The 15,215-nt window shown below is 38.6% G+C and overlaps 1 protein-coding gene across 17 annotated transcripts in view; it reads left to right on the top strand.

Moving 5' to 3' along the window:
• The window catches only part of DLGAP2 (DLG associated protein 2), a 465,971-nt gene that overhangs the window by 396,234 nt on the left and 54,522 nt on the right, over nt 1–15,215 (top strand). For all 17 annotated transcript variants that reach the window (XM_033054074.2, XM_033054084.2, XM_033054073.2 and 14 more), the window contains 2 exons: nt 7,803–7,950; nt 11,078–11,297. In XM_033054074.2, the coding sequence (XP_032909965.1) occupies nt 7,803–7,950; nt 11,078–11,297 (368 nt within the window). The remainder of the gene's footprint in view (nt 1–7,802; nt 7,951–11,077; nt 11,298–15,215) is intronic.

Genomic DNA, 15,215 nt, shown 5'->3' with positions numbered 1-15,215 from the left:
GGATGGAAACAGCAGTATCTACCTCTTTCCTAGCACATTCCTGTAATAAATCAAATGCTCAATGTCTTTCAGGCACACTTTTGAAAAAGATATGGGTCAATGATGAGCTATCTAGGCATCTAAATAATTTCATTTGGCCCAAATTCTCATATCTGCCAGTGATCAAAGAGAAGCTTCAGACTGGCAAATATTAGAAAAGGAATTCTTTGGTACAGATAAATTTATGGAATTTATGTGCACTTTCAGTTTTCCAAAGAGCCAGACTAAATGTGCTATTTGAAAGGGAGAATCAGACTTAATGTCTACACTCTGAGTTCCCCAATGGGCTGCATGCAGGCACATCTGGGCCCCTTTGCAGAGCTCTATTGACTCCAGCAGGGCTCCATGGAGATACTGTGTGACTAGCAGCTGCTATACAATGGCACTGCTGGATAAGCTTAATCATTAGATTCTGGTCGATGAGTTATTTCATGTATCTAGAAAGACATAGTTAAGATAGATCCAGATAGAGAAATGAATATCCATTGAAATGCAAATCTCTCAATAAAATAGGTTTTGATAACTGCAGCTACTTCGATAATTCTAATGCACCTCCCTTTTAGGCACCCAAAATGAATTCTTTTACAAATTTTATCTTTTTGTCCCAGAAAGATACTTCTGAATTGCGTATACTGATTTGAACAGAAGTGATTGTACTTTCTTTAATGTTCCCATTCATTCTCACATTTTTGCACAAATGCAGGCATGATCATGAAAATAATAAGGTATGATTTTAGAATATGGCAATTCCAAAAATTAATTTGATGGACCATGGACTTTCTTTACATTGGATGCTCTCTGAATAAACCTGATAAGCCCATTCAGAGTCAGAAGGTGACCTTCTTGCTGCAACTTTTAGAGGCCTCAGAAGAGGTTAAGTCACTTTTGGTGCCTTCTTGATCCAGGGTGCACTGGTGGCTGAACATTTGACAGAGAAGAGGTACTCTGGGGAGTGATCAGTATTTTGAATGTGAATAGATCAAGGAATGACCTTGGCAAGTGTATTGCTGGCATTACAATCATACTGTTTTTAACAATGATATTAGTTTGATGTGATGTCAATCCCTCATTAGAAAATGCAGACAGTAAAAAATCAAAACAGAACCAGTATGACTGAGAGATCTCTTTATATACTCCTGTGGAAGCTGTGAAGTATTGTTGCTCAGGAATTAGAATTTTTAGGAAGAAGTTAGGGGGCTTCTAGCTTTTATCCTGCACTCAGCTGTAGGGGTTAAACCACGACATTGGCACTGGTGATGCCACACTTCAATTCCCGTATCCAGTTTTGAACCTCTCATTTCAAGGACATGGAGGTGCTGGAGCATGTCCAGACAAGGGCAGCAGGGCTGGTGAAGAGTCTGGAACACAAGTCCTGTGAGGATTGGCTGATGGAGCTGGGGTTGTTTAGCCTGGAGGAGGCTCAGAGCAGCCTAATCACTCTACAGCTGCGTGAAAGGAGGCTGTAGTCAAGCAGGGGTCAGCCTCTTCCTGCAGGCAACCAGTGTCAGGAGAAGAGAACAGCCTTAAGCTGCACCGGAGGAGGTTTAGGTTGGGCATTAGGAAGAAGTTCTTCACAGAAAGGGTGATTGGGCAGTGGAATGGACTGCCCAGGAAGGAGGTGGAGTCACCATCCCTGAAGGTGTTTAAGGAAAGAATTAACATGGCACTCAGTTCCATGATCTAGTTGACGAGGTGATATTAGGTCACAGGTTGATGATCTCAGAGGCTTTTTCCAGCCTACTTGAATCTGTGATTTTGTAATTTTTTTGTGTTGTTTCGACCATGGACGAGCTATAAGATGTAAAACTCTGCCATTTACTAATTCTGGCGTTTCAGACTGTCCTAAGAGTGAAACAATATTGTTTCCATCCATACCTTTTCACCAAACAACAAAACGATTTGTCTTCTGCACAATATGCAATGTTTGCATAAGTCCTGGTGCTGTACTGTGTGTTGTAAATCTAGCTCACAGCAATGCTCATCATGCAGCAGTGCCAAGAGACTTCAGGAAACATGCCACAAACCATCCTGGGTGCTCATCAGTATCTGATCCCAGTGATGACAAAGGATGGGCTGGTGTGAGGTTCTGTGGCACACAATGCAGTGGGAATGCCTCAAATTCCCCAGTGCCATATGTGAAATCACCATGCTACTTCAGACACTATCCATGGTCCGTAAACTTTCCAAAAGTTATATAAAACAATGGAATTCAGAAAAAAACCCAAAATAATGGTGGCTCTCTCTTGTTTATAAAGTATCTTACTCTTTTGACAAATACACCATTAATATAAAAGGAAATAGAAGGTTAAATATGAGATTGTTGAAGACGAGGAAATGAGAGTCTTGCTGCTATCGTTAGTTAATGCCCTTCCCTTATCATTAGTTAATGTGTTATTGCGGCTATTGGATTAGCTTGCATTATCATTCCTTTCATTAAAACACGTTCTAAATAGCTCTCTGGTTTTCCAAGTCTTCTGTAAGAAAGGCCTAAATTGGGAAAAGATAAGGAGATGTCGACAGACTTTTCCATCTCCTGAAATCTCTTCACAAACCTTATGTAGTGCTTTTTTATTACAGTACAAGAAAACTTAAATTTATTTCTACATTTTTGATATATGTCCAGTTAAGGATGACTAAAAGACAAGGAAAAGCACAAATTTGAATTGGGGCTTTGGAGTCAAAAGTATTTTAAAAAGTCATCCTTTTTTTTCCCTTTGGGTTAGAGGTTTTTTTAGCACATCTTGTTACTTGTTGTAAGGTTAAAGTAACAGGTGTTTTCCTGCAATTATTTTCCCCCATTCTGCTCTTAAATTTTACCCTTGACAAAGTGTAGACAAGAACAGTTAGTTTGCACAAGAAGTCAAAGTGATTTTGGATTAGTGGTAGCCTCCTAAGTGAGGAGGTGGGATTAAATGACTGTAGCAGATTGAGCAGGACTTCGGTGACAAATAGAGGGTGTTAGGGGTAATTCTGAAATCTGCAGAGGACAGAAGGGTAAGTGACCCAATGCCGACTACTGGGGGTGACTTAGAAGAACTTGAACAGGAAACTCTGAGCTGCAACTTAAAGAGGGAGCAGTAAGGATTAGGATCTGGGTGGGTCAACAATGAAAAAGAGCTGTCCTTGGGGGTTCTGGTGAGTTCTGAGCCTGGAGGTGTCCTTGGGGGTTCTGGTGAGTTCTGAGCCTGGAGGAGCAGGCAACTTTCAAGTAGTAGCAGCAGGACATGTGAGGTTTGGATACAGAAGCTGAGTTTTTGCAGTTTAGAGAAATGCAAGAAAATGGAGACTGTAATGCAAGACTCTTAGGAACTGCTTTGGACTGCTTTTGGGCTACTGTCTCGTCCCTTATTCTTGATTTTTTTTTTTTTTTTTTAAATATGCAGCCTAGCCTCACTGCCATTCACTCTGTACCAGGGTGACGGGCTATCCCAGCTATGCTATCAGGCATGCTATCAGTCGTACTGTCCCAGATAAGCATGTCATGCCATAGCTGACTTTATCTGGTTATAATAGAGTATTTTGTCCTCCCTGAACACACACAGGCAATCTGCTGAGTGCTGAATGTGTTGTTGCAAATTTAGCTGTCTACACTGGGAGTCCTTCCCTTTTAGAGCAGAGGTTCTCAACAGCTGCACTGTCATTACACAGAAATGCTTTTTTCCCCAAAATTTCTTTAGGCTTTGAACCTTTCTTTCAGCTAAGATATTTCTCATTAAATTTAAGACCTCTGCCTAACTGCCATGAACTTCTTCTGAAGCCAATGGAAAATAGAAAGTAACCCTTGGGGGCAGAAAAGCTTTTAAAGGACATCTCTTCCTAAAATCTAGTCTATTCAGAAAAGCAAGTGGGAAGAGAGCAGACATACTAATTTAATTTTTCCTGTTAGTCTCACCCTATGCCTCCTTTTCCAAAGTACTGATTTTTAGAGCCACCTCTTTGATGTTACTGTGTGTATTTGTTTAGTGGTCTTAGAGATGATCTGTTAAAATATCCCATTTGCACATGCTTGTCTTGCCCTTCTGTAGTGATCAGCTGAAATATAAAATCATCTATGCTGCTACAGAACATAAAATAAAAGCAAAAGAACTTTGACGTTTTGGAAATGAAGGTCAAGAATTTTGTTCCTAAGCTTATAGATAGAGTGGATGTCATTAAAAGTCAGCATTTGCTAAGGCCAGATGTTGATTGTGTTTTCTAGCATTGTTGACAAGCATGAGGCTTCCTTGAGCAACAGATCATGACATTTGAGAGCAAATTCCTCATGTAACTCTGGTATTTCACTTCTGGATCATGTTTATAGCAAGGTCATAATTTTCACCATGCATCAACACATCCTAGAGGACAACTTTGAGATTATATTTTAGGAATAAAAACTAATATTTTATCAGGAAAATTTCAGTGTTAATCAAATAAGTGTAAAATTGTTTTTATAGCCTTTTATAGCTTTTATATGCAACATTTCTTTTACTTTGCTACAGTTCCATGGATCAATTAATTTCCTCTGATAAATGAAAAATTATTTAACTATCAGGTAATATCCAAACTCATTCATCAAAACTTCGCTGCTTAGAAGTGCTGTGGAATACTGGGCTTTTTTCCATAAGCAATTATTACTGTAAAGATTGTTGATGGCATTTAATAATAGCAATGCCTAAGAAGGAACCACAATGTGATTAATTAAATAGTAGGTTGTTAAGCATTATTTAGCAAAAGGGGACAGTTATTAGCACCAGGTTTAAATTAATTAATTTTAAGTACTTCATGCAGTAATTTCTAATTTAATTCTATTCCTTCTATCTTTTCTTAATATGCTTCATGTTTTAATGAAATCTCAAACATCTCTTTAACAAGCTGTTTATGAGCTCAGAATCTAGATTTTGCCACCTGATGATGACAAGCAGAACCTCCAGGAGGAATTTATTTGTTTTGAAAAATACTAATGTATCAACATCAAAGAGATTATTGACAATAACAGAGAGATTAAAAGTCCATCTGCTAGGGTGAGAACCCACCTGCAGTAGTATGCCCAGGTCAGATGTCCTCAGCGGAAGAAAGATGTGAACCCTTAGATCAGGTCCACAGGAGGCCACAGGATGATCAGAGGGCTGGAGCACCTCTCCTGTGAAGACAGGCTGAGAGATCTGGGGATGTTCAGCCTGGAGAAGAGAAGGCACTCTTGCAACCTTCCAGTACCTAAACAGGGCTTTGAAAGAAGAGGGAGAGAGACTTTTCATCTGGGCAGGTGAAAAATAGGACAAGGAGTGATCAGTTTTGAACTTGGAGATTTAGGTTAAATCTTAGGATGAAATTCTTGACTGTGAGGGTGGTGAGGCCCTGGAACAGGCTGCCCAGAGAAGCTGTGGATGCCCCATCCCTGGATGTGTTCAGGACCAGGCTGGATGGGGCTTTGAGCAATGTGGTTCAGTAGGAGATGTCCTTGCCTTCGGCACGGGATTGGAACTACATGATCTTTAAGGTCCCTTGCAACACAAGCCATTCTGTGATTCCACAAGTGAATAAAGCATATGCAAAAAATCAGAATGACAGAGAGCAGCTGTCAGTCAATAGCTTATCTATAGCAGAGAGGAAGTTTAGTTACATCCAGCAACTAAATGTGGATAGTGAGGCTTTACACCACTTCAACTAATCCATTAGATTTGTCTTCATACCTATGGGAACAAACAAATGCTGTTGTTTTTATCATCCAGAACCAAATTAGATGCACTATCAGACTGTTATCTTAATCATAGAATTGCTTTGACTGTAATGACTTAATTAACCTCTGAGCACATACCTGCAATAATCTCATACATTTTCATTTTGATTTTAGCAGTTATAGCATGGTTTTTACATAGCTTACCTCTAGCATGAGGTTATAGAGACATTCCATAGAAGGAACTGAATAGACAGGGAGAAATTAATTTTTTTTTTCTCCAGGGAAATTTCTTAGGATTTTGAAAGAATGCCTGCTTTGAACAAAGATGAAAACACAATGCATCCTCTTTTTTTTTTTTTTTTTTTTCGCCTCACCAGCTCTGTTGTTTTTCTTTGGATATTCTCCAACAAATTTATTAGAAAAATTTCTTCATTTAAACGATTATCAGGCATTAAAACAGGCTGCCCAGGGAAATGGCTGACTCACCATCCCTGGGGGTACTTAAAGGACGTGTAGATGTGGTACTTAGGGATATAGTTTAGCAGTGCACTTGGCAACATTCCGTTAAAAATTGGATTCAATGATCTCAGGGGCCTTTTCCAAAGTAAATGATTCTGTGAATCTAAGGCAGATGCTCCAAAGAAGCAAGGCTATGTCTGTGTTGACCCTGAGATGGGAGAACACATGGAAATGCCTGAGAACAGACCTCCCAAGTATCAGGATCTCTAAATCCCATCTGCTCTTGCAGCTGGTGGTGTGAGGGAATACTGGATCATCACATATCAGACATCAAAGGACATGGACAGATGGGAACATAGATCTCAGTACTCTGCTTTTCTAGGCAAAGCCATGGTAACATGTTTGAGACTCCTCCCAGAGTGCTCCTCAGAGATTGCAACCAAACTCAGGTTGTGTCTGCTCCATGAGGAAGGCTGAGCTCTTCCTCAAGCACCAGCCTATGGTCATGACCAATGTTTGATATATATGGTCTGAGAAACAAAACCCTGTTTTGTGCTTCATCTTGTGGCAGGAGTTGAACCTGTGGCTTTCTCACTCAGTGAGAACCAGTGGTCTGGTTCATCCAGAGAGGAAACTTCGCCCTTCACAGGGAAATTTCCAACAGCCCAGGAGCATGTCACAGACGCTGCTGGACTGACCAACTCTGCCAGCTCAGCATGAAGTGACTGTATGGCCAATATTAGGCAATCACTGGCACAAATCTACTTCCCCAGAAACTGTTTTTGCTCAAACTACCTTTAAAGAACAAATATAAAATCTTCCTGTTTACTGCATGAAATCAAATATTGTCTGGGACATTAATTAATTTCTGCACTGATGTGCAGGGGGAAGTTCTAAAATCTAATTTACAGAGGTTCTGAGAACTCTGGTGTACCAGAGTTTAATTTTTTGTATTCAAGGCAAAGTGCTGCACTTTTCTCAGGTTTATTTATTTTGCTGGAATGTTAATCAATACATTTAAAACAGAACATGAAGACCAGCATACTCTTGGTGTGAAAGAATATTGAAGAGGGCTCAGTGTGGTGTTATGGTCCCAGTCCTGCAAAATGGGAAACATGTTGTAATAAAACAATTTATAAAGCTTCATGCAGTTGCTCTGAGCACCCTATTAATTTATTTTTTTAGCTGAACGTGGGATATTTTAATCTTTTGTAAAACGATATCAATTCTTTGAAGATAAAAGGGCTCTTGATGCCTAAAACTCTGATGAAAACCAGATTACAAGTAGCAGATTTTATCAACAAAGAAAGATTTTTAGGTTACTTTGGTTTGTGCTTTAGCTGTTTTTTGTTCCTGTTGACCCAGACATTGTCTTTTAGTAAACTTCAACATTAATAGCTTGGAGGATTGATAGTGTTTCAATACAGCAAAAAAATTTCATACAATCTAGGTAGCAGAGCCACAGACAGATTGTCTGCCTGTGCTAAGACATTCGACTACAACAGATCTATGATGTTTTATAAAGAGTAAAACTTGGACCCAGGGGAGTGGGTTTGTGTGTTTCATACAAATTACTGTCTTTAGTGAACTAATTGATTCCATCTGTAGTTTTACACCCTTTCCTTTTTTCTTCCTCTTTCCTTTGTAGTCAGAGCTACCTTCAAACCGCAAGTGACGTGCCTGGGGGTCACAACCTGGATCCCTCCGCAAACTACAATTCCCCAAAGTTTCGCTCAAGGAATCAGAGCTATATGAGAGCAGTGAGCACGCTCAGTCAGGCCAGCTGTGTTAGTCAGGTGGGAAATTCTTGTTATAATGTTTTTATAGGTCAACTGCAGATGTGAGAGTTGTAACTAGTGGATGGATTTAGTTTTTTTGCATTTTTAAGATTAATATCAAACTGAGGTTGTGAATTGTGGAAGTAATTCAGTTCTAAGGAATGTAACTCAAACTTTCAAGAAAAATACTGAATGCTAGAGGCAAAGAGACACTATCAAACATTGTATTTTCCATTTATTTGTCATTAAAAATATAAATACTTGCATTTTTATTTTCAGTCCATATAAAACATTGAAATGTTAAGAAGATTCCGACTGAGCATGAGGAGTACACTTCTACAATATTCATCATCTGAAAATACCTGCTCTGATTTCAGTTAAGATTAAGATATAGATTGAAAAATTATGCTGCAAAGGAGCAGTTATTCATTCTGAATCAAATCCCTCACTTTTCTTGGGTGAAAGAATAAGCCCTTTCCACTATTCTGTGTATGGGGACTCCTGAAAATCTACAGTCTTCCTCCCTACCAGTTTTATGTCTGGTAGTTAGTACTAACTCATGATGAAGTGAGGTCTGCATCACACCTGGAGTGCAATAAGCCGTAAGAATTACGTGCATGTTCTGTTTAGCAGAGGACTTTACACAAAATTCCCAATGTTTCTAATGTTTATGGGTCCTGACTTTTCTTCCCTGAGTGGTTTCATGACAGATGGGCCCTGCCCTCTTCTCAGACATGGAACTTAATATTTCTTTGACCATTCAGTGATACACCTAAGGGTATACCTACAAATGGTTATGTTAAAGGAGAAATCTTTTTAAAGCAAGTTCATATTCATTCATATTCGATTTGTGTTGCATGGCTATTCAGGCCTGGATTCAACTCATCTAACGTGAGGCTTTTAACTGAGGCTACAACTAAAGCTTCCTCTGCAGTTAATGGAGCAAAAGAGTTTATTCCAGGACAGTGCACATGCCAAGTGGGCTGAGAGCCCTCTGGAAATGCTTGTCAGTCTCCACTGACTGTAGAGACCAGGGAGGGGCTTGTCACCTGACTAATGCCCTTCAGTCAAATTCCTTAATTTGTATGAGGTAATTCTAAATATAATCTTATGTAGCACACATTAGAATTAGAAACAGTCATTTTCCAAACCTTTTACCTTTTTTTCCACAGCTCCCTCGTGAAAACTGTTCCAATCATTCTGATGCCTTGGTTTTTATTACTCTGGTTTGGTTATTTTGTCTTTTTATAATACTCTGCTTTTGAGAAAGTTTCATGTGTATTAAATCCTGCATTCAAAGCAAATGCTATCAGCTACCACCTAAAATGTTCTCACATAGAACTAGACTAACATCTTCTGCCTCTTTGTGTCTGTGCACAGAGATGTTCACTGACCTGCCCATGATGATTAATTGGTTTCAGTAGTGGTTAAAATTCTTCATTTCAGTGTGCATTACCTGGAAGGTGTCCACAATAGATTTCATTTGCAGGTAGATTGCTCAATTGCCCAGTTTAACTAAACCTGCTGCATACAGTTCCTTGCTTTTTCAGTGTTCACTAACCTGTGCAACTTTGTGTTAGCCACACACTTCCTACCTCACAGTCCAGCTGTTTCCAGACCATTAATAAATGCATTTAATAGATATTACCCAAAGCAAATGTATTAAAATATTAAGTTCTGGACATTTGCTGTTTGCTGTTATTTTTCCATTACAGCATCCTCCTCTTCCATCTACATAATAGCAGTGTATATAATTTGTGGTAGTTTTTTATGCCTTTTTGTTGTGAGATCCTTCCTTTTTCACACTGACTCAAGAAGTATACTGAATTCCATGGTTTATATTATTAAGTTTGAAGACTTTTAATTTTCTGTTTTCAGTAATCTTAGTTTGAAAGAAGTGGCTAAGACTCACAGAATTTATGGACTAAATTACCATATATATCCTGATCATCAATATTGCAAAATAGTTCAGAGTACAATTTTTTTAATCTCTTTGAGATTGCATTAGTCTGCTCAACTTTATTAAAAGCAAATTTTATGAAGAGTAATTTAATTCTTTTCAGAAGATTTTTAGTAGCCAACATCTTAAACAAAATTCAAACATCAGTTATTCATAATCATCAGAACTTCTCTATAAAATTTCCATTTACTTAACCAAAACCCTAAAACTCTTGAAACATTTGATGTGACTCTCTTTCCATAATGAATAAAGCACTAGGAGCACTTAGCAGCTGTATAGGAAAATTAATATCAACTGGATGCACCATTTAGTGATGCCATAAATTTAACTGGTAAAATTATTCCTACTGATTCAGATTTCTAGCACTCACTTGTTAGAAAAAAAAATTATTTTCAGAAAGTCATTCAATTATCTATCTGTCCAGTGTTAAGTTCCTATCTGGTTTTGGATAAACATAATATTGAATTATTCAGGTACATTTACAGGCAGTTAGGGCTGCGTTCAGGGAACCTTTGTGCCTACAGTAAATGCTGTAGGTAGAATGAAGGCACTAATCTTCAAAACAGCAACCTATGGTTACCTACTGAGAGGCTCCCCAAGCCTGGCCACTCTGCCTAAGCCCTGTTTAGCATGAAAATTGCCTCTAAAAAATGCACACTGTTACATCATGCCCAATCTGCAAGGCAGGGCTAGCAGGTAGATGCTGGCTCCTGCCCAAGCACTGCAGGGAGCTGGAGGTGCTGCTGAAATATCCCTGGGGACAACCTGCTAGAGGGTCCAGGAGGCACAGCTGGGCTGCTCTGACAGGCAGGGTTCCACAGCCAGCAGAAGTCCCAGATTTTATGTAATGCTGCTGAAGGAAAGGTTCTTCCATGGCAGTGAAGGGCTAACCCAGTTAAGCAGGGAGTGAGTTTGGCTTGGGTTCCTCCTCAACTATGCCAAAAGATGTTGAATGTAACATTAATGTATGGCATGTGTGATGCACTTTATATAGACACATTTAATATATGTGTAAACAGCTGATGTAAGTTAAACAATGTGAATGTGATCAGAAGGGATGACTACATTTTAACTATTTGCTAAAACAGTTCTTCATCAATGTACAGGTGTCCATTTGAGATGTTGAGGCCGTGATGATCACAAAAAGCAAGTCAAAAATCAAATGCATTGTTGTTGTTTATTCAGATGAGTGAAGCAGAGGTTAATGGACAGTTTGAATCGGTGTGTGAATCAGTGTTTAGTGAAGTTGAAGCTCAGGCAATGGATGCCCTTGACCTCCCTGGATGTTTCCGAACAAGAAGCCACAGTTACTTGCGTGCCATTCAGGCAGGCTATTCCCAAGATGATGAATGTATACCTGCGCTGACATCTTCCAACATCACCTCAACCATCAGGTCAACCACAGGTAAGCAAGTCTCCACTGACCTTCCACTGCTCTGCATGTAAAAGCATATCAGCTTGTTTTCTAAAAGGATGTTTGGCTGTAGAAACATTTTCCCTGTGTAGGGATAATGTTTGATATCAGCATTGCTTTGTTTGTAATACTGTTCCATTGTGGCTACATCTTGGAAAAAGCTCCTTCTGGGAAGAATGCTGCATGCATAAGGTAATGGACCTGGATTTTTGACCTCCATTTCACATACATACAGTTATCTAGGTGCAAATATAAAAATGCAAGTGCAAATGGTATCATTTCAATATTGTTAGACATTTATGTGGTTTATCTATCAAGTAATTGCTCTTCTAAATGAGATTACTTGGGCTAATTTTAGTTTAGGTTGTTAAGGTACCAAAAAAGAGAAGTAAAATTAAAAATATTTGGTCAAAATACTCAAAGGCAGTTAATGTAAAAGGTAATTAATTACTTTTAGGGAAGGTGTAACCAATTGTTATCAGTGCACTGAATTGTAAACGTTTTATCAAGCCTCACACAACTGCTATTACTCACCAGTAGCCATTTGCATTCATTCTTAAAACACTCACTGTTAAGGACTTTTAACATTCTTCTGGGCAACTTTCTTTTTTCATATTAGTTGCTTAGCAAAGATGATAGCTTTATCCATTTTAGAGTTTTATCATGTATGTATGCACAGAGAGCCATTGAATACTTTAAATAAAATCTATAGGAAATATGTATTCATTGTAAACTGAACCAAATTCACTTCTACATTTCCAAATATGTTAATGCCAGTTCCCAGTTATGATATTGTCCTTGCCACATACTATTAAGTTGCAGTGCAGGCTACTCATCTACAAAAAGGTAAAATGAGTTCAAAATGTATCGTATAAAAATACTTTTAAATTATTTGCTTGACAAATCTGTTGTATAACAGAACATTGGGAGCTTAGAAAGGAAGCTGTGGTTGAATAACATAAATTTGCATTCCAGAAGTAGCATAAAATGTTATTTTATCTTAAGCATAGTATTTTAATTGTTATATAAAACTTTGTGTAAAACTAGAAATTGTTGCTTACAGTGCCCCCTCTAGGGATGTTTCTGTTCTTTGATTAAGAGATGCTATCATGATATAAAACGAGATCTTATTGCTACCCCAGAGACTAATTTTCATCTTTATCATGTATTACTGTGTGATCATTATGAAGACACCTTCCATGGCAAAAGACACAAATAGATGTTTATTTTGGATTCTGACTCCAAATACTGAATATGAATATTTTCAGAATTACCTTGGTTACCAAGTGGAATGATTTTTATCTGAGCTGTCTTGAGTTTATATGGTACATAAGCTCAAAATTCTCATTGAAAAGAATTTATTTTATTTCCCTCAGAGTGACAAAGCTGAATAATGGAATATTTTGGGGAAAATACAAGATTGGGTAGTAAGTATGTTTACATCACAGTGTTTTCATACTTATGAAAAAAAATGTTTTGCATTGATTAGTAGTCTTCTGTAAATACTGTGCTTTTGAAAATTTTAAGCTTCATTTCACATATAACTTCTTAATCTCAGAAATTATTTATTAGATAAATTTTCTTGCCCACAATGTAATTCTTCTTCTTTGCTGTGGTGAGATGATATTGACAATCTGGAGAAAAAAGATTATTTGAGGTGTTTTCCTGATCCAAAATTATTTCCATGCCTATGGACTGTATACAGCTCTGACTCTGATTCTGTAATTAAAATGTCATCTCTGTGCCAACTGAAAAAGTTTGTCCTCAGCTTCTCTATAAGGTAAACATGAAAATCAGAAATAATTATCTGATATACAAGAAGAGTAAGAATTATGTGATTCACTTTTAAGGGAAATGTCAGTTGCCAAGTTCTTGTTTTTAAAATTTGAAGTGTAATGCTTCCACTTTTCTCTCTTCAGCTCTTGTCACTTTGGACGGAGATGCTGCATTTCCTATCCTTACTATAATTTTTACAAAAATCTTACTTCATTCCTTTCTGAAAATTGTAAAAGAAGCAGTTGCCTGAAATGAGAAAATGATGTTGGCAGATATTTGACATTCAAATAAATGTCAGAAAGGTCAGATTTTCACATCAGCTTTTAGTTCCAATTCAGTCTTTTAAATTCTTAGGAAAATTACATTAACTTCTTTTTTGTTTCTGATGTAACAAATTCTTCTTGGCAAAGAAACTAAAGAAATTTTTTAGAAATTAACAGCTATTTCAATTTAATTATTCCATTCAATTTTAGTTGTATAGGTCATGACTGCCCCTTATCATAGTCATAAAGCAATTGATTCATAACACACAGGCTTAGCTAAAAATTAATTCTTGTAACTAAAAATGTAAACCTAAAATAAAATAGTAGTATTTGATCTCTGAATTCGAATTACAAAAGTATTGAATATATATTTACAGCATGCATTTTCCTAAAATATTCCTAGATGCATTAACAACTTTCAGGAGGTTGCAGCTATAATGAATATTATGTGAGACATTATTAATGGACTATGCTAACAGGATTTTCTAATAGGTGGAAAAAGTATCGGGCTCTTCTTAACTGCATACAGCTTTACAGGGCAAGCCCAATGAAACATTGGTGCTAAAGAACACCTAACTTCTGCACGGATCCATGTAGTTAAATTATTTGTGGAGCTTCTCCTCCACCTCTGAAGGAGATTGTGGCAAGGCCTGGGGCACTCCCTGTTGCCCCAGGTGTAAATGAAGGAGACAAGTGGCAGTGCAAAGGAGGCAGCAGCATTGCTGCCCATGGTAAGCCAGACCTGGCCTCTGTGTGACCCCTGCTGAGACTCTTCTTTCACTGAGGTTAGGGAATTTCTAGCCATCACATTTCATTTTGTGAGGAGATAATGAACCCAGTAAGAGATACTTGATGTTAAAAGCCCTGAATGGCAGCATATGCTTTCTGTCTCTGAACCGTATCCAGTCACAGCTGTCAGATGCACAGCTGAGAAAATACAGCTCCAGCTGCTGCTGCCTCCCACCTCGTTCCTCCATCACAGACAACATGTAATTTCCTGAATGGGAAGTCACTGAATGCAGGAGTCATCCTAAGTGCTCCTGACTTAGAGCTCTGCTGCTCCTGCAAGCAGTGCTTCCCTTTTCAGGAGGAGTTGATGAAAACTGGGTCACTCTCCCAGGCAGAACCAGCCCGGTCCCTGCTGTGTAAGCACAGCATCCCAGAGCCGGCTGGGCAGTCCTTCCCCTGCCAGAGCAGCGTGGCTCGGTGCCCTGGGAGGCACAGGCTGCCGGGGTGCTGGGGCTGTGCCACCCCAGCCGAGCCACAGCGAGCCCTGGCTGCAGACCCTGCTGGGAATGGAGCCCACTAGGTCGGAGCAGAGCTGCGGGAACACCTCATCCCACCTGCAGCACCCCGCTTCTCCTGCTGAAAAGCGGTTCACATACTGCAGTACAACAGTAGACTCTTCCATGGAAACAGAACCAACAAGGACCTCTGGAAGATATTAATCACTCCCTCCCTTGTTTCCCCTTTGTCTGAGAAAGTCAACTTATTTTTCCTACAAGTTTTCAATGTAGAAAGAGTCCTTTATATTAATCACTCTGTATGTTATAGGCTATTTCAGGGTGTTTCCTCACAGGTTTTTAGTGTGGTTTTACTGTGAATGCAGAAACACTGAATTTCAATGGTAATGGAGGTAGCAGTTAAGATGGTCTTTTGTGAAGCAGAATATGCTAAAATCCTTTCCCTGAGAGAGAGAGAGAAACCTGGTATTTGCACTTCTGGCCAACTTGAACACCAACTTATCATCTATTCAGATGTGGGGGAATACATATTTTCTCCTGATGATATTATATTCATTGTATAAAACACTTTCATCCTTATTGAGAGAAGCATTTCCTCTCTGGTTGACTGCTCAGGATGTTTACCC

This window comes from Catharus ustulatus, chromosome 3 (assembly GCF_009819885.2).
Source record: "Catharus ustulatus isolate bCatUst1 chromosome 3, bCatUst1.pri.v2, whole genome shotgun sequence".
NCBI lineage: Eukaryota > Metazoa > Chordata > Aves > Passeriformes > Turdidae > Catharus > Catharus ustulatus.
This window is presented reverse-complemented; position numbering and strand designations above follow the sequence as displayed.